General features: G+C 41.5%; 1 protein-coding gene and 1 long non-coding RNA gene across 2 annotated transcripts; one reads left to right on the top strand and one right to left on the bottom strand.

Moving 5' to 3' along the window:
- Positions 1-402: 402 nt before the first annotated feature.
- LOC147332535 (uncharacterized) lies at positions 403-1,481 on the bottom strand. Its single transcript, XR_015128819.1, has 4 exons — positions 1,246-1,481; positions 1,061-1,147; positions 824-862; positions 403-684 (listed from the first exon to the last, which is right to left on the bottom strand). It is a non-coding gene; the product is annotated as an uncharacterized LOC147332535 (long non-coding RNA).
- Positions 1,482-1,593: 112 nt separating this feature from the next.
- On the top strand, positions 1,594-26,382 carry ern1 (endoplasmic reticulum to nucleus signaling 1). The gene is made up of 22 exons (XM_086289141.1): positions 1,594-1,864; positions 10,347-10,467; positions 12,963-12,996; positions 13,131-13,203; positions 13,405-13,477; positions 14,456-14,578; positions 15,760-15,861; positions 15,957-16,218; positions 17,669-17,747; positions 18,092-18,251; positions 18,628-18,743; positions 18,858-19,052; positions 19,630-19,894; positions 19,990-20,080; positions 20,175-20,364; positions 20,616-20,715; positions 20,829-21,028; positions 21,390-21,537; positions 22,028-22,155; positions 24,173-24,296; positions 24,840-24,907; positions 24,998-26,382. Exons 1-22 carry the CDS (start codon positions 1,787-1,789, stop codon positions 25,532-25,534), a joined length of 3,267 nt encoding a protein of 1,088 aa, XP_086145267.1. The 5' UTR covers positions 1,594-1,786; the 3' UTR covers positions 25,535-26,382.
- Positions 26,383-26,599: the final 217 nt, after the last annotated feature.

Below are 26,599 nucleotides of genomic sequence, written 5' to 3'. Positions count from 1 at the left end.
GAAAGACAACACTTCACAATCTAAAAATAGTATGTGTGTGGATGTACATTCACTTGACAAAAATATTCAGTATTTAACCGGCTGCATTTCTTCTTTTTAAACATCTGACTTGTGGTGTCAAATTAAGTGTTAATGCTAACAGATGTGCTGACACCACAGACGGATGTTAAACTCCGTCACGTGGGCAGCTTCCACACTTTGAGAACACTATACCTGAACTTCATCTCGAGTCTGTGTCTTGCTTTAAAAGAGAGACTTGGTGAAATAAAAGCCAAGAAACCCCAGTTATGACAAGACATGACTTGATCTTGCACTGCTCTCCACCTTTGAGTGGCCACGGAAGAGGCCAGCCAGGTTCAGAGGAGTGCCCAGAAATAAGTTAAAATAACAAAAACGACGCTGTTGGTTTGTGGAAAAATGCTTTATTCTTTTTAAAGAGTCAAGATTCAAAGTGTTTATTGTCATGCGTCACAAGAGAAAAGGCATTTCTCTGTGCAATGAAATTCTTTCTTTGCTGTCCACCCGCAGATGTCGATTAATATATACAATAAAAATAGAGCAAATACAAATAGTACAAATAAAATAAAAACAAAGATGGAAAACCCCCCCCCAAAAAAAACATGTTTATCTGAGACACTGCAACTTCAAGCCTGGGTCCACTTCTTGAGCATCACAGGCTGGTCCCTGAAGAAGAAAACAAATAAGCTCAGTTGTTAACAAGCTGTTTATAAAGATCTTTGAGGGGGGCAGATCAATAATGTCTTCAAATTTATCAGAAGACTTATCAGTTACAATCATTTTGGATTACACTCAAATTACTTACTGTGTCATTATCCTGAACATCCATTCACACTGAAGGCCCCTGTGCAAAAAATGATTAAAAAAAAAAAGCGTAAGTGCATGTGATTGATTGATTACAAATCCTGACCTGTGTTAGTGACTCAACTCAGATTTCAATTCTGACTTCATTTTCAGATCAGAAGTCTAACGCACGAAAACTCATCATCCATGAACCAAAGGGAAAACACATTTTCTGTACTTCATATTTCTGACTTCATACCTCGCTGCTGGCCGTCCTCCACGAGACTGTATGACACCACCCTGTCCACGTGAAGTGCAGAAAACATCCACTAGAGCAATCACCATCCTATTTCACAAAGAGACCAAAATACCTGGTTACAGATGGGAGCTCAAGCGGGTTGTATTTTTATTTAGTTTTTTTTTTTTTTTTAAATAAGTTCTTACCTTCGTTTTCTTTGCTCATGCGGCCTAGTCAAGTCCCGCTGCTCAAACGCGCAGTCATTGCTTTCAGTGCTCTAACTTTACACCTCCCCATCATATATGCACTGGCAGTCAGCTGCAATAATAATAACTACAACATAAAATTTCATAGCCAAATTAAACACGACCATGCCGCAGTTCGCTTGCCCAACGCTGAAAAGCATGCTTCCCACACTCTTCGCAGACCGCTGCAGAAAATGTCCCCCGGATCTATTTTATACCACATCCGGTGTCCGTATCACTTTTCTCATTGGCTCACAGACTCTCGACATTTCCCCTCCTCCACTCGTGTGGATATCTATCCCAAAGTCCAACCCCCACGGTTTTCATTTCAGGAAGAAGCACATTTAACGTCGCATCCAGTGCGGCTGGCTCGATGCCTTTAACGTATCAACATTTACAAAACTATTTATAACACCTGTCTGCGAACCAGAAAGCGGTTTCTATGTAGTCTGCGGCCGCTCGGACCTCCCCAGCTGTCTATCCCGGTTTGAGACCAGAGAATATGGACTGGACAGTGAGCAGTCGGGCCCTGGTGTGGTGCATTTTAGCCCTGCTTTGCTACGCTGGTCTCCCACAAAAGGTAAGAGAGCTAGCTGGTTAAGCTAGCTAAACTTGGAGGACACTAACAGCAAAATTACAGTTATAAACAAAACGTGGACAGATATTTTTCACTACACGGGTGTCACCGCAGGGAGCTAAAGTTGTGTCATTGAAGCCTCTGTTTGTGTGCTTCGTGTTGCCCCAACATTACAGAAGTGAGCTAACACAGATGTTAGCTACCTGGCTGAAAAGCTCTAAAATTGAACTTTACTGGCACCAATTTTACATTTTCAGCGCTTCAGACCCGCTTCGCAAGCGAAAGAAGCAAACATGTTTACATTAACATTTTTGTTAAACATCTGAGTTATTGCGGAAAACGAGAAATTTTGTATTTACATGTTTAGACGTCTTCGTTTGCTTGTTTCAAAAACAGGATTTTTAAGTGTTTTTGTGGCTTGGTGATAAGTTAATACGCAGTATCTTTTACAAGCATCAGCACACATCCTGTCCCTTCACATCCACATCAGTAGCATCAGTAATCGCTGTAGGATATTTAAGCTGCAGAGGTGACAAACCAGACACCACAATGTGATGGCTTGAATAAACATTCTCCAAACGCTGGAGACATTGATGAGATATTACAATTGCAAGCTCAGTTCAAGGTAATGAGAGGTGGCTACAGAAAATGTGCTCCCTCTGTTGTTGGTTTTCTTAAGCTCGAAGGATAACATTGTGCATAAATTAAGCCATCATGCAGAAACACCTGCACTCAGTAACTGCACGCAAGAGATGGATTATGTATGAATTAGTACGTGTGCTAGTGATGTATTGGTATCAAATAACTTCTTCTTCTTTGCAAAAGAAATGGTTCTCACAAAAGCTTTGAAAAGCTGTAATTGGATCTGGGCGTTCTTTTAGTTCTGACCAAAACCCCTATGGCGACCCTCCCTATTATCCACAAACACCAATCCCATCCTCACCTATCCTGTATTGCTAACATCCTGTAAATGAGCCAGATCTCACAGTAAAAGGCTGGAGGCAGAGACCCTTCAGTACCCAGATACTAAACCACTTCAGCTAAACAGGAGGTTAAACTAGATTTATAATTCCCTATCATGTCTCAGGTTACTCTCTTAGCCTGTTAAGATGGTCTGTTGGTGTAGCGGGGGTGACGGATGATAGGCTATCTATAGATTCTGACTAACATGTGTCTGAGTGGTAGATATAAATTGGATATTTTCAGAGAATATATCTCTTTCCTTGTCACTGTTTTTAAGGTCAGCTGATTTTTTTTTTCCACTGAGGGAAGGATGTCTCTGACTAAAAGCTTGCTAACTGTTTCAGCAAAACATAATATTTGTTTATAGATGCACTTTTTGTTTTTTCGAATGCCTCACTTTACACTCTGCAGGCTGTGTATAACAACACTATATTTAATACTTTTGTCCTCAGCTGTAGTTTACCCATTGCTCACAAGAACAGCATTTTATTTTCATCCTTATTTTTTCAGTATGGAGACAAGATTAAGGTTTGTTTTTAAAAGAAAATGGATAAAAGGCTGCGAGCTTACTCTGTCTTATCACAGGAGTGGATTGACTCCACTTTGACTGAGCGTGCCTGATCGTGGGCCAACATGTGACATATTCCACTTTGCAGCAAACGCATGGGGAGCATAGGTCCTTCAAACCTTCTTAGACCTGTCTTTGTTACACAGCTCCAGAGGAGAACCTTTATGTCTAGAGATATTACCAGGCTGTCCTTAATCCTAAAATACTAACGTCTGATGTTTTGTCACCCATGCGACTGTAGTCGGGTGATTTTCATTGTAGAGCCTTTTTTGTCATTTTATCAGATGTAGTATGTTCTTTTCTTGGTTCCTGTGTTGTTGGTTTTTTTTTTTTTTTGGTTTTTTTTTTTTTTTTTTTGCTTCCTGCACAAAAGCAAGCTGCAAACACAGCTTATTGCTGCAGACAAGCTAATCGGTAGGACTGGCAGAGGTAATTTAGCAAGAAATTAATTACCACGCGGAGGTAGTTTTTGACTGGTGAACTCTTAATGCAATTCACAAATTTCATTATTCCTCTTCTATTATTATTTATTTTCTAAAATTTATATTCACAGAACCCTCATCCCTCTTATGTATGTGATCCAAAAGCCCATGCTTCACAGCACAGCTTCTCTCAGGGTTTTTACTTAAGGGGGAAAGAAGCGAAATAATTTTCTGTTATACTTCACTGTCTTTATCAACCCTGCTTTATAAAGTCTTTATTGTTCTTTGGCTCCTTAATGCGCTTCTCTGTAATCACATAATCGCCTGAGAGGTCAGATAATAAAGGAAAATACTTGTCTGTCGCAGTAGCCTGTACTCAGACAGCCAAACACATGACTACATCTGCACACATGTTTTTATAGTCTCTCCATGGTCTGCTGCTCTAAATTATGAGCATGATGACGCTAAAACGAACAGGCCATGCTTTCTCTTAATACGCCAGGTATTTGAGGTGTGTATCAACCCAAACAGAGAGGTGAAATAGTTATCAGTATAACCCAGTCTGTTCCTAACCTCTTGTTGTACTGTACTTTGGTTGGCAGAAAGAATATGAGAACAAAAACAAACTGTTTTAACCCCTGTCTGTTGGTTGGTGATGTACTCCAGCATCTTATCAGACATGGAGGGTTGTGATGCATGTAACATGCTATCAAAGTGCTTTGTTTACACTCAGCTGGAAAGCTGCCAGTTACAGCCAGTCCCGTGTTCAGGTTGGTCTGGCAAGCAACAGGCTGTGAAGCACCGTGACACTTCAGTGACTGCTAACAGGGATACCATAAGCATTGTAGTCTGTGTGCCTTTAAGCCATGCTGGGTCTCATTGCAGAAGGAAAAGAAGATCTTTAGAATAAGCCAATCGTTTTGGTTTCACCTCAGTCTTGTAGTATTATGTAACACTCTTGTGCAATAACTTCACATTTCTCTTTTAGAAAAAAGAATGAGGAAATGAGAGGGAGTGCACCAATATTTCACCATTAACTTATACAGCGCTTTATAACTCGCATGCTCAATCATGGCTAGCAGCCAGATGCTGTCTAGCAGATGTCCCTGAAGCTGAATACTGTATCCACCAGCTGATGAATATCAGTGTGCGTCCAAGACTAGGAGGCTAGCAGATGTTTGGAGAGTTATTTGTTTGCAAAACCAAGAGTGCTGGTAAAGGTTACAGGGGGCCTAAAACTGGATTAGTTATGATTTTTCTCATGAGTTCGGCACCCAGTGGGAACTGTCACAGATGCACATTGTTGACACAAATGCTTGTATAGGATAGGTGAGACTACAGCAGGGGTTTTGTAGGCAAATGTAGAAGGACACAGTTTCTTTATGTAGATAGTGTGAAACTTTCAGGGTTTGTTTGGCCTTGGTTTCTGCACAGACTATTAAAGCATGCTAGTGTCTTCCCATTTTTTGAGCAGAATGACTCACAGGAAGAAAGAAGTGAGCGTTTTAACATGGTAAAATTTGGAGTTTAACTGTAATTTGGTGCTTTCCCACTAGTGTAGCCTGTATTACGTTTTCTATTCACTCTTAAAAGTGGGGAAATACACTCCTTTGTTTCTCCCCTTTCACTAGCGGTGCTTATCTGAGAGCCTCTTGTCTGTGCCAGATGGTAATCTTTGTGAAATGTAGAAGTAATTTAATTGAGTGCTGGTACACGAAGACAACACTTGAAACCTGGGTTGAAGAATATTTATGGTAGTCATCATTAACAGAAAAGTGTTAAGACTCAAGGTTGATCTGGTGACCCCCTCTCAGCCTCGAGTCTGTCAGATCCTGTACTAATCCAAAGCAACCTGACATTCAACCACCCAGAAATTGCACTATGCATTGCTGTGTAATGACCTGCTATTGTATCTGACTGCCTTATAGTGCTGACACCACAGCCCGTAATCTGCCAGAGTAGCATCTGCTGTTTCCTCTGCATTTCCTCTGCATTTGCCAGTCGTTTTACAGTATATAACAGTCAGTCCTTCTCTCATTTCTATGTTGCAATAATTTCAGTTAAAGTCTTGAGTAACATTGTTATTAGCTGTTTAACTGTATTAATAATATTTGAAGCACACGGAAAGCTGAAAACGGTGTCATAATCAAGTAGTGGTTTTAGAGATGTAATTACAGACCAATACAGAGGTGTTAACTGTTAAATAAACTGTTGGATACACTGCTGTTTATATATATTTATTTATTCATTTATTTATCTATCTCATCAAATTATCACGGTAGAAGGACTGATCAGGTTGGGTTTGTGCATTTTTCTGTGGGGAGGCAAGCACGTCCACTGGAGTTTTTTCCTGCCAGAAACTGAAAGGTGCCCACGACTTGGTTATCAAGAGTGGAGTTTCTAGCATTCCTTAGTGGGTGACTGGAGCACTCTTCACCCACAGTGTTGTTAATTCTGGCATAAGCCAAGTCATGGGGCTGGATTGCTTTGCCACTGTTATGGGTTTTGTGGGTTCAGTTGTTTTCCCTGCGCAGTCTTTCATTTTACTTTCTCTTTATTTTCTCTTTGTATGTACTGGTTTATCTCCTCCTTGTATACTGGCTATTTCTTTCATGTGCTGAACCCATGTCTGTTCTTGTGCCACATATTTCTGAGTAGGAGAAAAAGTTTGTGAAAGGATTAGGTGCCCGTATGGCTCGTCAGCCTACTAGTCATCTGTGCAGCGGGATGTTGAAGCACTCTTCTGAGTTAATCCATTGCGAAATCTGTTTTCAAGTAGAGTGACCAAAAAAAATCCCTGAAGTCAATTTACGATTCCCTTTGTGCTCTTGGAGGCTTGGCTTACCTCTAGCTTTCATTTTATCTGGGATTATGGTATATAACGTTTATTTAGAAAAAAAAACTCAAAGAAAAGCTGAGCTGCTGCTGATAGAGGTTATACAGATAAAAAAAAAGCTGCATAGGTGGTGAGTTAACAGTTCGGTATGATATCAGGCAGCGATGACCCTCAATGCTGCTGCAGACTCTGACACATCATCAGTGTCAGTGTGACATGCAGCTCTCTCCAGCCACAGCTTTCTGAGTGCACACAGCCCGACCACTTACAGTCACCATCTTTCTCCGCCTCCTCAGCCAGTGGGCACTGACCTCTGGTACTGCATCCTGTAGTGTGCACAATACAGCACTGGGAGATCAGTTCGACAGAAAGACAGGAGTCTGTATGTTTGACATAGAGCTGGGCGATATAAGATTTTTTCATATCACGATATGTTTTTTTCATTTCAGGCAATAACGATATCTATCACGATATAAGCCAAATAACTATATTTGTAAGATTTAAATGTGCCGTTGCTCACAAGTAAAATGTGAAATAATCAGCAGCTTGTTTTTATTTAAATATTTATTTCCCATAATAAGTTCAACAGGGTAGATGTACTTAAGGAACATGAGACTTTTTCAGATAAATAAAGGCAAATATTGCAAACTACACAAAAGGCAGCCGCTAAAGTGTTTAAGTTTCAAAATAGAACAAACGAAACAGACTAAATTGTCAATTCCACTTAGAAACAAAATATTAATTCTAAAAATAAATCTTAGTTTGTTTTACAGAAGAACAGACAAAATTGACTAACTTTTGTCAATATCAAATAAACTGAGCACTAAAAGGAAATTCTCAATCTCTCCTTGTTGTATAGCTTAGCTTTTCAAACAGTTTTAACAGTTACTTTAGTCTGACAAAAGCCGAATGACGAATTAGCGCTTCCAGTCAGAGACTGAGGCTACGTCCACACGTACACGGGTATTTTTGAAAACGGAGATTTTCCGTTTTCGTTTTAAAAAATAATCCCGTCCACACATAAAGGGAGAAATGAAGGAAAACGCTGCTATGAACATGCCAAAGCAGCAGGTGGAGCTAGATTCCTAACCGTGCAGAAATGTTGGCCAATCAGAAGTCTAGAAGCCTCGGTGGGAAAAAGTAAACAAAGCTGGGGCATAGAAGCAGAACCGAGTCGTATGTGTGGAGGGAGAGTAACTGTGTGTATATGTAAGCATTTAAACACTGCAGAGAGTAGAATTAACAGTAACAGTATTGTAGAAATTCATTTCACTGAAACAATAACGTGGCGCACAGTGTGACGTCAAAAAATGCGCACACCTTTGACGCTGCGTTTTCTCCGTTTTTCTAGTCCACACGTAAATGCAAAAACGGAGTTTTCAAAAATCTTCGTTTTCAGTGACCAAAAACGCCGTTTACGTGTGGACGAAAGGTGCAAACGCATAGAAAAATCTGCGTTTTCAAAAATACCCGGGTACGTGTGGACGTAGCGCATGCACCAGTTTATTGTATTTCCAGACTTGCTTTCGGCACAATTTACAGTGCACGCTACTCTGTTTTTTGTCAGACTTGAAATAGCCGAAATACCTTCACACTACGGAACTTCTATGGCTCTTCCGTTCGACAATCTCTCCGGCATTGGAACCATCATCTGTTTTCTCTTCGGTAACCTTCGGTCACGCTCGGTTGATTTTTCTAGTCGGCACACTCATTTCCTCCATTACCCGGGCGGTATGGTGGCTGGCTGCTTCCCAAACAAATACACATGTGCAGCTTGGCACTTGTGCTGTACGTAACAAGTCACGTGACGTGACGCTGCGGCTGTGATTGGTTCGGCTCTGCGGTACGTAATTTGGATTGGCTGCTCTTTTTTTTTTTTTTTAAGAGGACAAGAGCGGCAAGGTCTATCGCGATAGTTTAATTTTTCTATCGAGAAAAAGTTATATCGCGATACATATCGTTATCGTTCTATCGCCCAGCTCTAGTTTGACATCAGACATTTTGTGTTTTTAAATAGTACTATAAAGTAATATTCCACCCTAACTGACTCACCAACCCACACACAGCTCTGACTGATAAGTTCTGGCAGTTTTTGTCTGGCTGACGAGCACTTCAGCTTCCACAATCAGTAGACAAGTAGACAAGCTTCAAACCTCATCATTTCTAGACAAATGGTCCGTTTTCATTTCTCATGCAAAGCAGACAAAATGTAGTCTAAAGTCGAGTTGCATACTTCGTGGCAGCATGACAGTAGATTAACTCAGCCAAAGGCCCAGTTTGATAACCTTTTCACTAAGTAACTTTGGCTGTGGTGGTGAAGATTGAATGGCAAGAAAAATGGTTTTTATTTATTTGGTTTTTTTTGTTAAGATATTCTATCATTCTGTCCTTGATGAATTATGAAATCTGTGAATTGGTTCCAGAAAAGTGTTGCTGCCACTCTTAAAGACTTGATTGGGCATTAAGAGTAAGATTGCTGTACTGTGTTTGCATTCAAAAACTCATGGCGCATCCTGTGGTAGGCCCAATGCTGATTGGTTAAAAAGTTGGCCGGAACAGAAAAGCCAGCGGCCTTGGGGTTCGTCGTGAATAATGCTACGTTCCGGTTATCTCAGAACTTGGGAGTGACTGCACTCATGGGTTAGTGCATTCCAGACAGTGTGGGGAAAGCAAAAACATGATTTCTTGTAGGCTTTTTTTTTTTTATCAAGGCAAAGGTATTCAGGTATTGATCGCAATACAGTATAATCCTTGTCCTGTTGCGCTGAAACACCACTACAGCCTGGCCAGTGCTCTGTGTATGGCTTATTTAATGAGTCACAAATACAGAACAGTACTGATTTAAAGTTTTACAGTTTTAAGTTCAGGGTTGCCATGTTGGATTGTTAGCTCAGGGTTTCTGGGGGCTTCTTCGACTTTCCAAGCGGAAAATCAGTTCAGGGGGCTTTCTAGATTCAAACTTTGACTGGGAACTCGGAAATTCTGGCTTCAGACTTTTTCTTGGAACGCACCACAACCATAAAAAAAATAATCAAAAACTGTATTAAAAACACAGGCATTGGGTGCAGAACAAACTTTCTATTATTTGTAACACCCGTTTTCTCTTTAGCTGTTTGTATGTTTTACCTTTGCGACTGGCTGAAGGACCAACAGCACAAACCGTTGTAGCCCACAGCCCACATGCTTGTGAAACTGGCTTGCAAAGCTTCCTTGGCTCCATGTGGGACCAATGTAAATGCATGAAAAAGCCATAAGGGCTTATCCAGTAACCTTCCCCCTGTCATCAACCCTGTCAGCTTCTTTCTTATTGCGTCTTCTGCTGTATTGATTTGAAGTTCATTGATTTTCATAAGGGTGGCAAACTCCCTGGGGCAAATGACTGCCATGCAAGTTCTAGCAAAGGCTAGTTATTGCAGGGTGATGATGAAAGCATCTTTTTGAAGGTGTAACATTTTCTTCCGTCTGATGCCTTCGTCTTGCAGTGTAAACAATTTCAACATTTTCCTAACGTTTGCTTCAGCCGTCTGTGCAGATAACCAGTGTCTGACTGCAAATGAGATTGCAGTTCTTTCCTAGTGTCTGATTATGATTATTTTATTTTATTTTTTTTAACTTTGCAAATGTGATAATTTTTATTTGCATCAACCATACATAACTTGTTGTATTAAGAGCTGTTTGTGTTTGTGCTCTTTGTAGGGGCTTTGCAGTGGCAGCACAGTGTCGCTTCCTGAAAGCCTGCTCTTTGTGTCCACCCTGGATGGAAACCTGCATGCTGTTAGCAAGAAATCAGGCTCTATTAAATGGACTCTAAAAGAAGGTAAGAGGAGAGGACTGGAGTCAGGTTTAGGTCTTTGTTTGTATTTTTCTCTGTTCAGCCCCATTAAAGCCCTGGGTTTTTTGGGTTTTTTTTCCAAGCAGCCACAGGAAAAACAATGTATCCTGCTGCTTTTGAAAAAGAATAAAGAAAGTGTCAGAGAGGTGCCTCAAGCTCATTTTATTTATGTCATGTAAGCTGTTTTAGAAAACAACAATAAGACGTAAACTTAATAAAATAATTTAAAAAGAATGAGCTACAGACAACTATTCTTGTCATTTTGTTTCAGTTTAATTTTATTTTATTTATATAGCGAATCAGAACAGCAGTCGCCTCAAGGCGCTTAAATATTGTAGGGTAAAAGACTGTAATATTGGAGAGCCAATCAAATGACCACCTTTTATGCCAACACTTGGCAACAGTGGGAAGGAAAAACCCCTTTTAGCAGGAAGAAACCACAGGGATAGGCAGCAATCTGCCAGGACTGCTTGAGGGTGGGGGGAGGAAGATGGGACAAAAAACACAATATCCATGAATTGCACACTTCATAGATAATACTTGGCTTCCTTGTTAAACTGGCCTGTTGATTTGCAGTACTCCTTATGTGTTTTCTTTCCTTCTTTTATGAATGCAAGGTTGTGCACTTTGTCAACATATTAACACTAGGATTTAATTGTAACATCACATTGAATATTAGGCAATATTTAAACCCAATTTATTAAAATGGTGTAATGCTGTCTAGGGCTTATTTATACTGGTAATGACTGGAACCATGTGAACAAACTAAAAGCAGTTAAAAGACATCTATACCTATGAATTATATTGTCAGAATAGTTATTGACAGGTGGTGTTTTCTAGGCTTGAATCCTATTTTCAGTCCCTACTTGAAGAGAGTCTTTTGAAAGGCTCCATTATGCATGAAAACTGGTTAATTATTAACTGAGAGAGGGGAAAATATAGCCTGTAATCAAGGTCGGAGTGGGCCGGGGTAAGCAACGTTGCCGTACTGCACATGCACCGTGTGCAGTGATTACCATGTTAATGTACGAACTGTATGTTTGGGAGTTGTAGTAGATAAGATACACGAAGGGATAATTGGAAAACATTCAAGAGACATAATACGTGAGAAAGTTTCCCTGTTTTCTACATACATTTCTGATACTTTTCTGACATTTTTAAGATTGGTAAAAGTAGAGATGTGGGCCTGTAAGTCCGTCAGCTACCCCAATCATTAATAATGAGAGGCAGAAGCTCCCTCCTCCGCATCATCTGTTTTTCTGGAACAACTACTGAATATAAATGTAACCAGTTTTGTTCCAGGCTTTGCACACACCTGTTGTTGTGCGTCTGTCAGGCAACTGTAATCCTGCATAACGAAAAGGAGGCAGGAGTCTTTTATCTACACCAAGGCAGTACAAGTCAAGCCACATGCTTGCACGTGCACATGTCCCCTTACTGTTTGCTTATTACTCCGTGTTGGCTTTGTAAACATATACTTGTATTAAAGCCGGTCAGGGGGTAACATCCTTGTATGTAGCACAGAAAAATAAATTGTTTTCTCCACACCCTCTGTAACCACATTGAATGAATGCTCGTACTGTTCTTTAGCACCTCCATATAATCTGTGCTTACACCCTGCTATTGTTGACCCCTTTGGGTGCTTCCACAGAGATCAACTCCACCTGTTCCACACCCTGTATGTTCACAGTGTAAGGGAGGTGTGTGTTTAACCTGTTTAGATGGAGGCTTCACATTTTGACTGTTGTGTGTCAAGGAAGCACACTGGTATTTTAAAAGTCGTTGTAGTGGCTGGCCGTATTAGTGTTTTCTCTTTTTTTAAAAGGGATTTTCCCTTCTTTTAGGGAACTGCTTGTTTGTTTGTGTGACATGGAAGGAAAATAAGATGTGATGAGAAAGTGACTGAAATGGTGACAGCAGTAATGTTTCTTTGAAAATGAACCATCAATTTGTGTTTTTGTCAGATTAAATGATACGAATGCTTCTGTTTCATGTCATGTTCATATGAAACTAATTTTCACCTCTACTAAACAGCTTTCCACCAGATAGTCCAAATGATTGCATTAGTAGTAATACAAAGAGCTTGAAATATTTACTAAACTGGCAGAATTTCAGGTGGGAAATGCCCTGAAAGCTTCTTAATGCCTGTTTCCTTAGCAGGGCAGGAGTAAAAAAAAAGATTCTGTTTGCAGGATGAGCTGAGGAAATTATAACAGTTGTAATTACAATCACATTTTGTGCCTTAACAGTTGGTGTTTATTTGTCTGATTTATTCACTGAAAGCTGTTTGTTGACATGACTGTTTGCCTTTGATGTTTGCCACGGGGGAATCCATGTTCATTTGGACTGTGTGTCCTCTGCGATTTTAATGTCATCAGTGCTCATGTCATCCTCTTACTCAACCGCTCCTGGCAGTGCTTTTCATTGTTGGTTGATATTCTTGTCACTCCTGACTAGCATCTTCTGGTCTCGCTTCACAGATCCAGTTCTTCAGGTCCCCACGCATGTAGCAGAGTAAGTATCTTTGTGTTCACACGCATCCTTGTGTATTGTGTTTAACTGTCAAAAGATGGATGCAAATAATCGTGGCAATCTGTTGAGCTCATCTTGAGCCATGATCCTGATGCCGTTTTTCTTCTTTGCACCAGGCCGGCCTTTCTGCCTGACCCAAATGATGGCAGCCTGTACTCTCTAGGCGGGAAGAACAACGAAGGCCTCACAGTAAGAGGAAACAAACTTATCACACACTATAATCTTGCCCCCCCCCCTCTTTACTTCTCACTTCTCTGTTCAGGGGAAAAAGTATCTAAAAGTAATACTCTCTCATTTTAACTTGCAGTTGTGGGGATGCATAGATTCCATATTATTTTAGGATTGCAGATTAATATTGTTTTCTAATGTTCGTTCATTTTCCTTAAACAGAAATTACCCTTCACCATCCCTGAGTTGGTCCAAGCTTCTCCCTGTCGCAGTTCTGATGGAGTCCTTTACATGGGTAAGGTGCATTCATAAATAAAATGATTAGGACACTTTTGATTAAGCTCAGTGTTTTATTCTCGTGGCTGTGTGCAGTCCATGTCCTGTGTATCACCTTGTCTAGCTGAGCTGGTGACGTTCTGGCCTCATATCACAGTGGTTTTCTTTTCCACTCAGCCTGCTGTCGTTGCCTCTGCTCTTTTGAATTTGCAACAGTTAGCACAGAAAAGGTAATCTGCTGTGGTTACTATGTGTCATTGTTAAAAGAGAAGCGGCTGCCATTTGCCTCCCTGTGGTCATTATCAGTGAAGTATTTGCTTTCATTTAACTGACACTGCAGCCAGAAAAAGCATATTGGAGCTGATGAGTGTTACAAATTCTCACTACTTAAATTTGTTCATGTATGAATTTTTTGCAAAGTAGATTTTGCAGTTATCAGGGCCAAACAACCGTCCCTCTTTGTCTGCTTTCTGTCAATCAATCAAGCCATTTTCTGTATTATGGCTTTTGTATTGATCTATAACTAGCAATGACTGGCATTGCTTCTACACCCTGCATTGACAAAGTAGGCGAGGCAAGGAGTCCGTAAGCTGCTTATTGAATTACAGAATGGGTAACACCCATTTCTGTCAATCTTTAAATCCATATTGTTTTCCTTGGACAGTTTTCTTTACATGAGGCAAATATACGTTAGATGTTTTGCACTCTCTCCTGCTACACCTTTGTTTCCGTGTGACAAAACGAAGAGTAGGAAGTAAAATTGGAAAAGCCTCATGAGAAGGTGCCCTCTTTGAGGACGGACACACACAGTGGTAGTAAAATAAAGCAATAGTGAGAATTAAAGTGTCACGATTGGATACATAAAACCCCGCCTATGAATATGTAAATATGAAATGCAACAACAGGTTTGTAGGACGTGATTATGAAATCGCTTTTGCAAGGAGCAGTTTGAATGTTGAAATCTTGGTAAGTAATTGTGTTATGTGCTCTCACACAGGTAAAAAGCAGGACTTGTGGTATGTGGTGGATCTGTTGACTGGTGAGAAACAGCAAACCCTGACCTCATCCTTTGCTGAGATGTTCTGCCCCTCTTCATCTCTTCTCTATCTGGGACGCACAGGTAAAAGCAAAACCAACCCAGCAACACAGTTAACTGACACAACAATAGTCTCTGTGGTTCATCCTGTTCAGTTGTTGATTTTAATCAACTAAGTTTATTTGTCTTGCATACTCTGGTAAGCCCAGACGGTTTGCAAACCATTGTTTGCCTCTTACTCATCCAATCTCCAACCTCGCCTGAAAGAGTGCCATCCCCTGATCTGCCCTTGCAGACTTTAATGTCTGGGTTAAACAGGATGTTATGCTCCAGCAGAGGTAGGCATTTTAGTGCTTGTCTGCCGACAGTGAGCTCTGTTGTGAGATGGGTGCAGTGCGCAAAATATGTAGTACAACCTGTCTGTGGGCCACTCTTTGTTTGTACTGTTGTTGGTCTGTGAGCCAGCAGGCTGAGAAGAGTAAAGTTACAACATAAAAAAAGCTGATGTGAAACAGTGTTAATAACAATGAAAAGTGTCACTGCAGTCACTGTCTATGCTTTTCATGCAGTTCTCCCATTCCTGGTGAGCTCTGCTGTTTCTCCCTGCTCTATTCCACCCCAATCCAAGCTGGAGGAGTGCAAATTAGTACGTCTGGGGGTGTGTGAAAACCCCCTCTCTCCCCTCCATCTGAATTTTATACACAGACGGGCACATTTGCAGGAGCATGAAAGCTTTAGCTCTAACTATAACTGCAGACATGGAACTAGAGTCCTGCAAATCTCATCCACCCATCCATCATCTCCTACTTATCTAGGACTTGGTTGTGGGGGTAGCAACCTAAGCAGAGAAGCCCACACCTCCCTCCCCCCAGTCACCACCTCTAGCTAAACCTGGAGAACATCTAGGCATCTCAGTGTGTGCGATTTTGATAACCGCCATTAATCCTGAACATGGTGTGAAGTCAAAACTTAATTTGTAAACACAGCATATAAGCTGACTTTTCTTTCTTTACATTCCCATTGTTGCAGAGGAAGTTGAACACCGCTTGACATCTTTCTTACCACCTGAAATTGGTTAAAAAAAGGCTTTTAGTAGGTTACTTAAGAAATCTGTAAAAATACTTTAAACTGCATCCCTGTCAAAAGTGGTCATCACAGCAGGCAGCTTGGCATATTTGATTTGTGAATATTTTCTTTTTGATTTGTATAAGCACAAAAATGTCTTCCTTTTGTGAACATATCCCTGCTGTTCATTTCTCCGTTAGAGTATACCATCACCATGTATGACACCAAGAGCAGAGAGCTGCGCTGGAATGCCACCTACTCCGACTACGCCTCCACCCTCCCTGACGATGACACCAAATACAGTAAGATCCTTGGAACGTCTGTGTGTTTTATAGCTTTAGTTTCCAACAGACTGACTATAACACGTCTGCTTTTTTCTTTTTTTTGTCTTCCTCAGAGATGGCTCATTTTGTGTCCAATGGCGACGGCCTTGTGGTGACCGTGGACAGCGAATCTGGAGATGTCCAGTGGGTCCAGAACTATAACTCTCCGGTGGTGGCCATGTATATCTGGCAGCGCGAGGGCCTCCGCAAAGTGGCCCATACTAACGTGGCCGTGGAGACCCTACGTTACCTCACTTTCATGTCTGGAGAGGTCGGCCGCATCACGCAGTGGAAATACCCATTTCCTAAGGAGAAGAAGCCCAAGAACAAATTCATGTAAATTATGCTTTTGTATGCTTCACTGCTAAAGTGGATATTGCATGCTGCTTCCTGGAGGTCAGAATTGTTTCTTTCTGAATATTGTTAGAGCCAAACTGATTCATTCAGTTTCTGGAAACAAGCATTGGCTAAGAGTTCTCTCAGGCATGTTTCAGCATTTTGTGTGAATCACACTAAGAGGGTGGAATCAAAATATACTTTTATTTATCCAGCCTTTGATTGCGTACTGTTTGAGTCGAGACACGCAATATCTAAGTGGCTGCCAGAAGGCCCGAGGCCTGTACTATGAAGCAATTTAAACATACCCAGAAGTGCAACTGTCCACTAATCAAAGAACTGGGTGTTGGATCTCCAGCTTGCCCTGATTTGTTACCAGCATGTAAATGTGCTTTGTAGTTAAAACGACTTTTATGGGGCTTTGTTAGACTAAAAGTGTTACGTAAATGCAGACCATTTACATCATCATTTACCACAAGCAAAATGGCAATCACACAACGGTGGTTATCAACTCTGGAGGTCAACCCAGGTTTTCCAAATCTAGCTGCGAGCACGTCCACATAGTATCAGTGTTGGTCCCAGATAACCTGTTGCAACGGCTGAGCTGAACATTATTCACAAGAAAAACAAATCATCTGAAAAGTGAGCAGTTTACAAATAACTGCCGTATCAGTGTGACATCATTAAGACAAAAGTAGATCTAGATAGTTTCAGCCTCATTCTTTCTGCTGCAACCCTGCTATTGTTAAACTCATGTTAAACATTTAGGGGCAAGTAAAGTAGAAATACAAAAATATAATTCAAATAGTATGCAGGCTTGTTTACTGTCTCACTGTCTCAAGTACTTTGGTGCATTAACAGGTTGTGTAACGTCTTTACACTGACATAAAGGGGAGTTTCACTGACCCGGCTCACTTAAGATCAAAGTGTTCTGTATGTGGCCTTTGATGTAAAATGAGTTTGACATCCCTGGTTTAGACCATGATGTTCTATTTTCTACTTTTTAAAAAAAAAAGATAACTAATTGTTTGGCAATGATTTTACATGCACTGTTCTTTTAGCTTAAACACAACTTGCTCCAGAGCCGGTTAAATCTGCAGAGTAACTAACGTACCACAGAAACAAGTGACCCGCCTCCAAATCCCTGAAAACCCAGGGTTATACCAGAAGCCTCCTCGCTAACCTAAAGGCCAATTGTGTATTACAAGCCTCTAGTTTCAGCTCTTGTTTCGCACTCTTGTATATTTTTACGTCTTGCATCAACACCTGCTGATGAAAAACATTCAACGGGTTTCAGTACCTAGATCCTCTGTGAAAGTTTCGCCTGTATAGAGAGGTGATTTCAGGGAACTTGTTTTTTTTTATTTTTTGGAAGTGGTTTTAAATTTTTCATGGTGTGTAGATTCTGTTGTTAGGTTGCTTTATTTTGACTCTGCTATTTGTTTTACAGGGCTACTTTGTATGTGGGCAAATACTCGACCAGTCTGTATGCTTCTCCCTCCTTGGTGCACGATGGAGTCACTGTGGTGGTGAGTGATGGCTGCATTTCTGTGTTCATTTCAGTAAAACACAAGTTGTGCATGACAGAGCAAAACATCAGTCAACCATCCTAAAAGGTGATCTCTCTGTGTCAGGGTTTTTTAATCTGTCTTCATTGTAGTGAGTGGTTTTTTGGAAGGAATGTTAAAAAGCTTGTGTGGGTACATCATGCCCATGTTTTGTCTTAGCTTGCCTCAGCTCAGGTCATTTTGACTCACAGGCCTTGACTCCGTAACATTACTGTACTCTTGGGCTTACACAAGAAGCCCATGAGGAATCTGCTTGATTACTCTGACTCGCTTAAATGTTTGTATTTGTGTTTGTGTATGTTTAGCCTCGTGGCAGCACATTCCCCATGCTGGAGGGCCCGGATAGCCAGGAGTCGGAAGAAGACAAGGAGTGTGTCATCACACCCAGCACCAGCGTGAAGTTCAACGCTGCGCTCCGTGAGCGGAACCAGGTCAACTTTATGAGGAACTACCTGCTTCTTATAGGTACTACGCCAGTATAGAAACCAGACAGTAATATTAGGTCTAACCTACTAGCTTGTTTTATTTTATTTTCTTGATGCAATCAGGAAGCGGGTATCACACCTTTTGTTTATGTGCTAAGGCGTGTAAGCTGGTGGGTTTTGCACACAGGTTTCACACAGTTCAGGACCTTAAATGATCCCGTGTTCTTTCAGTGAAGATTTTGAGCCGACACTGCCCTCTGCTGGATACATTGTGGACCCACTATAGGCTTTTCTTTGCATTGAAACACAGGCAGAAAATTATAACAGTTGAAACTGGTTTCTAGGTGAATGTTCATGAGTTTCCTAATGATAATGATGACAGTAGTGATATTTTAAAAATATTCTTTGTTTATCAGGTCATCATGAGACGCCTCCAGAAGCTCACACTAAGATTCTTGAAAAATTCCCCGACAGCTTCCCACGCCATCAAGCTAACGTCATCCCACCAACGACTGACAAGAAAGTAGAGGAGGTTTGTCAGTGTGTCACCCATTAGTTATTTTAAGGTTTTATGCAGAATTTTAATAAATGTACTCTTGCTTTTCTGCCTTTTTCCTAATTTTTGTGTCTCTTTGCCTTCATGTAGAAGGTTAATGACAGCGGTATGGATGATGGGCCCCCTTCAGCTGTCCCTGAGACGTCTATCCAAGAACCTGGGACTGGTGGCCGCGCTGTGCGCCCAGAGGCCCCGGTGGATTCGATGCTTAAAGACATGGCTACCATCATCTTCTCCACATTCCTCCTGGCTGGCTGGGTTGCCTTTGTGATTACATACCCCAAAGTAAGTCAGTTACAGCCTTCCATTGAGCTGTTGATCATTTAAGATTAACTGTGAGGTTTAAAAAAACTATTATGAAAGAAGTAGGAAGAAAAACCTAAAGTGTTTCAAATTGATTAGCGATAAAGCATTGTATTAGTTTTTAATAAATTATGGTAATACATAATTAATATTTCCCATTTCTAACTAGTTCAAGTGGAGCTACTGTTAACGATTTTATATAAAATGAGGTTATAGAATAGAGGAAATGGAGCCTGATCAGTTTGTTTTTTGGTTATGATCACACTTTTAAAGATTTAATTTTAGCTTTTGCATCTCTCAGAACTTCTAAAATTGTGCACTGGCTTTTCAAACATTAATTTCTGAGAAATATTATAGATGATTTTAGAGAATTTGTTAATTTCCAGATTGCTACTAAATTGCTTTTCACCATTGGTTCAAAACCAGAATGAACAGTTATTGTCACCTAAAATAGTTGCTAGGTGACAACACACATTTACACTTAACTGCTGTGTTCACATCACTCACAGCTACCAATCAGTTGACATAGAGCGTTAACACATTATTTGTCTTCTAACAGAGTATGCACAAGCAGCAGCAGCTGCAGCACCAGGAGTTCCAGAGACAGATGGAGGAGAGGTTGGAGATGCTGCAGAGGCAGCAGCCTTTTCCACCTGCAGAAGTAGGCATGGGTTTGACTCTAGAGAGCGACTACCTGGAGGTGGCACGCACTCGCTCCGAATGCTCAGACCACAGCAGCCCCAATGTCACCCCTCGTGCCTCCAACCACTCCAACTTGTCTGTGTCTGAGCTGGGGAGCTCAGCCAATGAGCACGAAGATGGAGGTAACGACTGGAAAAATTGCAGCCACACTCTTTAGGCTTGTTCAGCACTTTAATGATTTAATCTAGCTTTCACTGACCAACATTTGTATTATCAGAGGCAGACTCCAGTGTTGTCAGAGTGGGGAACATAACTTTCCATCCCAAAGAGGTCCTGGGACATGGTGCTGAGGGGACTATTGTGTACAAGTAAGTTAACCAGCTAGTGGTTATTCACAGTGGTGGTTTTTTAAACTGTAAAATGCTGATGACCAATGTTGTATTTTTACCATTTCTCCACTAGGGGTCAGTTTGACAACCGTCCAGTTGCAGTGAAGAGGATTCTCCCAGAGTGCTTCAGCTTTGCAGACCGAGAAGTTCAGCTGCTGAGGGAGTCTGATGAGCATCCAAACGTCATCCGCTACTTCTGCACGGAGAGGGACCGTCAGTTCCAGTACATCGCCATTGAGCTGTGCGCTGCCTCCCTTCAGGAGGTAATCGCTGGCTTTTTTGGGAGTATGGAGAAGCTGATTTTAGGTTTCCTTAAAAGTGCCTTATTCCTGTGTCATTTGCATGTAGTTGTCTGAATTTAAGACTAGCACAGGATGGTTTTCATTGTCACTTTCTCACAACAAGCACAATAAAGGACTTCCTATGTTAAAAATAATTTCGCAAAAAGTGTCAACTTTTCACAAAACTCTTATAAGTTTCTGATTGTGCTAATGGCTGTCCTTCATCTCTCTAGTATGTGGAACGAAAGGATTTCAATCGTCATGGACTTGAGCCTGTTATGCTTCTCCAGCAGACCATGTCTGGACTGGCCCATCTGCACTCCCTCAACATTGGTATCCATCACTGAATACAAAATAGTGTTCCTGTTTTCATTGTCATTAAGTTTTTTGTGTGCCTAAACAACTCTTTCTGTCTTTTTCTTTTTGTCCTCGTATTTTTTCTTCAGTCCACAGAGACCTGAAACCTCACAATATTCTAGTGTCCATGCCCAATGCACACGGTCGGGTCCGCGCCATGATTTCAGACTTCGGCCTGTGTAAGAAGCTCGCAGTGGGCCGCCACAGTTTCAGTAGGAGGTCTGGGGTGCCCGGCACTGAAGGCTGGATCGCTCCAGAGGTCCTCAGCGAGGACTGCAAAGACAACCCGGTGAGTTGGTGGTAGTTCTGCAGCTCTGTAATTATTACTGCAAGGTCAACTCTTACTGTTTCTATTGGGGAAATAAAACTTCCAACCAATGCAAGTTTAGCTAATACTTGATATTTGAAGTGGATGCTTTTGAGAGTAAGGTGAAAATTTTTTCAAAGGATTGCAGAGCCCAATCCAGGATTAATAACAATAATACTAATATATATGTTGCAACAATGCTTTTAAATTGGTGTTAGCCTACATGCTGGATAATTTGTGTAAACAGAAGAAACCTTGTTGATGATGATGTTGGTGGTTATGGTTCTGTTTCATTATATACACAGCTGTGACCTCCTCTTTTCTTCCTCTCTGTCCCTTGTAGACCTGCGCAGTTGATATTTTCTCTGCTGGTTGTGTCTTCTACTACGTTGTGTCCCAGGGAAGCCATCCTTTTGGCAAATCACTGCAGAGGCAAGCAAACATCCTACTGGGCTCGTACAGCCTGGACCATCTGCAGAATGACAAACATGGTGAGGATTCAGCTTCTGGTTTTGGTAAAAGTAATGCAGGTTAAGTCAGATGATTGTGTTGTTTGAGGACTTTGGGGTTTCTCATTTTAAGGCAAATTAATTTAAACCTTTGAAGATTTTCCCAGTGTGTCCACATAGTCCTCTCAGTCATGGAAAGGTTTCTTTAAACAGCACATCCTGATGGACTTCAGACCTGCAGACAAGAACTGGTTCATTCGGACGAGAAAAAACAAACAGATACAAACTTGACAACATAGCCGAAACATATCACTGAAAGTAAAAAGAAATACACGTTTAAGGAGATTCATATTCAAATTTTGGACAAAACAGAAAGTTAGAAAGAGGAGCAAAAGATGCAATATTTAAGCCACAGAAGTGTCTTTGAAAAGAGTTGTTGTTGTTGTTTTGTTTTTTGTGTGTGTGTCTTTGTAATTGTATGTGTTAAGAGGTGTGGCACATTGTCAGAACTGCTATGTTTATGTCTTGCCAGGTGACATTGTAGCCAGAGATCTAATAGAGCAGATGCTGAGCATGGATCCCCACCGGAGGCCTTCGGCTGAAAGCGTTCTTAAGCACCCTTTCTTCTGGAGCCTGGAGAAGGAGCTGCAGTTCTTTCAGGTTACTCTTGTTTTTACCCTACCTGGTAAATTTCACTGCATGTTGTAAAAACGACTCCTCTGACACTGTTCCTGATGTGGTGTAAACCTTGCCAGTATACAGTGGTACTGCAGACTAGTCTGTGTATAGACCCTGAACTTCCTTAAAATGTTCTAAATGGTGTAGAGCACATGTGTCAAACTCAAGGCCCGCGGGCCACATCTGGCCTGGCGGACATTTATATCCGGCCCGCGAGATCATTTTATATAGATTTATTATTATTGTTATGCATGGCCCGGCGATATAAGGCGCTAATAACACCCAAACTACAGATCCCATAATGCAGCGCTGCAGCCTCTTTGTTGAACGCTAGGCTAGCTGGGAACATTCTCGCGTCAATCAAGTCAAACTTCTGTTATTGTGAAGCTAGCCGCTCACAATGGTGGAGAGAAAAGTTGATTCTGAACGGAGCCTTTCAGCACCGGTGGGAGGCTGAATATATGTTTACAGACATTGCCGGTAAATCCGTGTGTCTTATTAGTGGAGCTAATGTGGCTGTAATTAAGGAATTTAATTTAAGACTGCACTACGAGACAAAACATCAGGATGAGCTGAAAAACCTAAATGCAGAAACTACAGAAAGTAGAAGAGCTAAAGAAGAATCTGACATTTCAGCAGACGTTTGTCACCAGAGCAAAATCACAAAGTGAAGCTGTTGTGAAAGCAAGTTTTATTGTAGCAGAGGAAAAAGCCAAATCAGCGCGGTACCACTCTGAAGAGCTGCATGATGAAGGTGTGCGACGTCTTGTGTCCAGACAAAACGCAGATTTTGGCAAATGTGAGCCTGAGCAGAGACTTATGTCAGAGTGTAACCGACACGAAACTGCCCTGAGACAAACTTGTTGGACTTACAAAAGATGGAGCGCCGGTGTTGTGCGGTGAAAAAAGCGGACTAGTCAGCAGGATGCAGTACAGATGCAGGAGAACTGTACCGGCGAGTTAACAGCATATCACTGCATCAGACACCAGGAAAGGCTGTGTGGTAAAGTCCTAAAATGGAGCATGTAATGATCACCGTGATGCAAACCGTAAATTTGATCCAATCTAAAGGTTTAAATCACCGTCAATTTCAGTCTTTTATGTTTAGATTCAGAGTTTGCCGACATTCCTTATCATACAGAGGTCCGTTGGCTGAGTTGGGGAAAAATTCTCAATAGTTTTGGAGCTCAGCAAGGAAATCTCAGTTCATGGACATGGCATGTATGATGCGGTGAAGCTGTCACAAATGCACCAGTGCAACTTGCCTCACTTTCCCTGTTGCCAAGTAATGTTGAACCAAGTCAGTGCAACAGTGTTCCCAAATGCGCACTTTGCTGATAAACTGAGCGCACGGCGCTTTGGTGACTTTGAAGCACAAAAAGAGAATTTACAGTTGAAACTGCACCTGTGCAGATTCAGATGGAGCTACATTCTAATGGGACACTCGAGGGAAAGTACGACCCGCCGGGTTTATTAGTTCCATTCCTGAAGCAATGCTCAGCTCCGTCTACATGCGGCTCGAACCTTGTGTATGTTTTCATTTCTTTTTTCTGGTTTTGGCAGCATGTTCATATTTCTAGCTTGCATAATTTTGACAGGATATATTTTTATAAAAATATTTAAAGTTAAAGTTTATTTTTTTAAGTTTATTCTGGAATTGTATACCTGTCTGTTTTTATTCATATTTATGTTTAAAAAAACACTGTTTTAGTGTGTTCAATAAATGTTTATCTTGTCTGGCGACCTAAAGTGTGCCTTGAGGTTTGGCCCCCTGTGCAATTGAGTTTGACACCCCTGGTGTAGAGTATGTTCAGCTTCCCTTTTTAATAATAAGCTTCTGTATAAATTTAAAAACAAGTGCTTTTGATTACTGTGATATTAACTTCTACAATACATTTTTTTATTTAAATAATGCAATAATATTGTCATTGAGAACAACATTCCAGACTGCCTGCCATATTATATTCACCGGGTGTTTTTTGTTTTTGGTTGTTTTCAGGATGTGAGTGACAGGATAGAAAAGGAACCGCTGGACGGACCAATTGTGAGACAGCTGGAGAGAGGGGGGAGGACTGTTGTCAAGGGTGACTGGAGAGAGCACATCACAGTGCCACTGCAGACCGGTATGAGACTGACTGTGCACAAACTCCTGAAGCCTCTTTTTGTAAAACGTTCTTCTTGTTTGTTGTGTGAAATTAGACTTGACAGTATTACACGTTACACAGTGACACTTGTACCAGTTCATCTTACAACTTGTTTAAGTGCCTCACTGTATGTTCAGTTGCATGCAGCATCCTGCTGCCAGAAAACATTTGAGCATGTGGTTAATTAAGCATGCTACTTCCTGTCAACAGCGCCATTTGACCCAGTATCACAACAACAGATTCTCCATGGACTCTGCGCTCATTTTTATTGACTTATAAAAGATTTGGAACAGATATTAATGATTAATCCAGAGATGATGTAGATAACAAAGGATTCACATTTAATAAAGATGAAATGGTACACATACCTTTCTACATGTTTTTAAATACAAGAGACACTTGGAACCATGCTCAGTTCAAGCTACAGCTTCACTAGTTTCAGGACTTTCTTTGTACTGATTCTGTGTTTAGAATTCATTTTTATGATCGATGCCTGAGCTCTGAGTTTTCCTTGTGTGGCAGATCTGAGGAAGTTTCGCTCCTATAAGGGCGGGTCAGTCAGAGACCTGCTGCGTGCAATGAGAAACAAGGTAAGAGTTTTTCCTTTATAACAAACAGCTTTGTGCTAAAGTGAGCCTGTTTTGCCACCGTCACATTCATGGCTGACCTTACTTCAACAGAAACACCATTATCGAGAGTTACCCACTGAGGTCCAGGAGACTCTGGGCTCCATCCCCGATGACTTTGTCTCCTATTTCACCTCCCGCTTTCCCCACCTACTGATGCACACCTACTTGGCCATGCGGACCTGCGCGCCTGAGAGACCATTCCTGCCTTACTACTGCTCTGCAGAACAGCTTGCTAAGACACAGGCCCAGTTAGCTCACCATGGGCCGCAAAGACATAATGAGCCATGCACTCAACACCTGCCAACACACACATCCACAGCTTCCTCACCACCCCAGGAGTCTACACATTTGTCACTGCCGGAGCAGGTGTGTCACACAGCAGCTGCTGAATCAGTGCCCTCATCAGCACCGGAGCCCATATTGTCACATATCCCGGTTCAGACAGTGCAGCCGGCAGAGCCAGCACCGTCCACACAGACTGACTCACACAGTCAGACCTCAGAATCAACTCTCAGGCAAAGAGAATCCAATCAGCCTGAGGTGACCCCACTGACAAATCCTCCTATACTGGACAACAAACCAGTGTGAACTAGACTAGAGCCAGGTGGATCCAGCTCAGATGGGAGCATTGCCTTAAAGTGTGAGGGAGACAAAAGGAAAGGTTGGACTCCTGGTTGTGGCTGTGCTGTGAGTCGGTGAGGACCAGGCCTGCAGCGCCTGGGATTCACCGCCAGACGCGGCCGCTGCATCCTGCATTAAGTGCCTTCTGCTAACCTGCATTAAAATGATCCCCAGCACGAGACTGTCCACGAGCCACCCTGAGAAATCCAGCAGGTGTTGGATGTTCTATTGTAGCCAAACTGAGTGAAGAAAGCTTTTAATTTTATTACGGCATGTCCAAAAAGGTGTATCTGGTCTCCAGTGTGGGGAAACGGGTCCAGATGTTGTTGAACACTTGGGTAGTTTTATTGTGCAATGTTGTGTACGTCTTGGTGAGCCTGTTCTCTGCACAGATACTGTATGTATATTTTTGTACAGACCAGTTCAGAATTTGGATCATTGATGATAAATCACTTGATGTGGCCGTTGTGCCTTTTTCCCCCCCTTTTTCCCCTTTTTAATATCACTGTGCTGTATGTGTACAGATGTTTTAAAATTGACTATGCTAAATGTGCTTGATTCCAGTTAATGCTGCTGCTAGACTGCTTCTCTTTTGTCAATCAAGACTATTGAGCTGACTCATTAAGAGTGGGCTCCTCCAAAGGGTATTCAGAGTGACGTCTGGATACAGTGGGGTTTTTGTAATCCTCCTCTTTATAGAGTCAAATTAGGAGTTTGGAAGTCAGGCTGCAAAATGCTTGTGTAATAACTTTTTCAGGGGTGTCAAAGTGAAGTTAATGACTTGCACATTAAATTCTATTGTTTTTATACTGATATTTTGTGTGTTTTGAGTGTGCTGCATGCCACAGTTTTGTAAGGTCTGTCATATTTGTCTACAAACTGTAAGTTTAACAGTTTCACCTGCTGTTGCTTCAGGCAGCTGGTGTTGTCTGACTTGGCAACAGAAACTATTAACTCTGAACCTCCTTTGGCATTATTATCAGCACAAAAACTGTGCGCCAGGAACTTAATGGCATGAGTTTCCATGACTAG

The sequence above is a fragment of the Aulonocara sp. 'chitande type north' Nkhata Bay genome, linkage group LG4 (genome assembly GCF_057382095.1).
Source record: "Aulonocara sp. 'chitande type north' Nkhata Bay isolate Kocher_YH1m ecotype deep benthic linkage group LG4, A_spYH_male_GT1.1, whole genome shotgun sequence".
Classification (NCBI taxonomy): Eukaryota; Metazoa; Chordata; class Actinopteri; order Cichliformes; family Cichlidae; genus Aulonocara; species Aulonocara sp. 'chitande type north' Nkhata Bay.
Note: the sequence above shows the minus strand (reverse complement) of the source record. Positions and strands in the feature narration are given on the sequence as shown.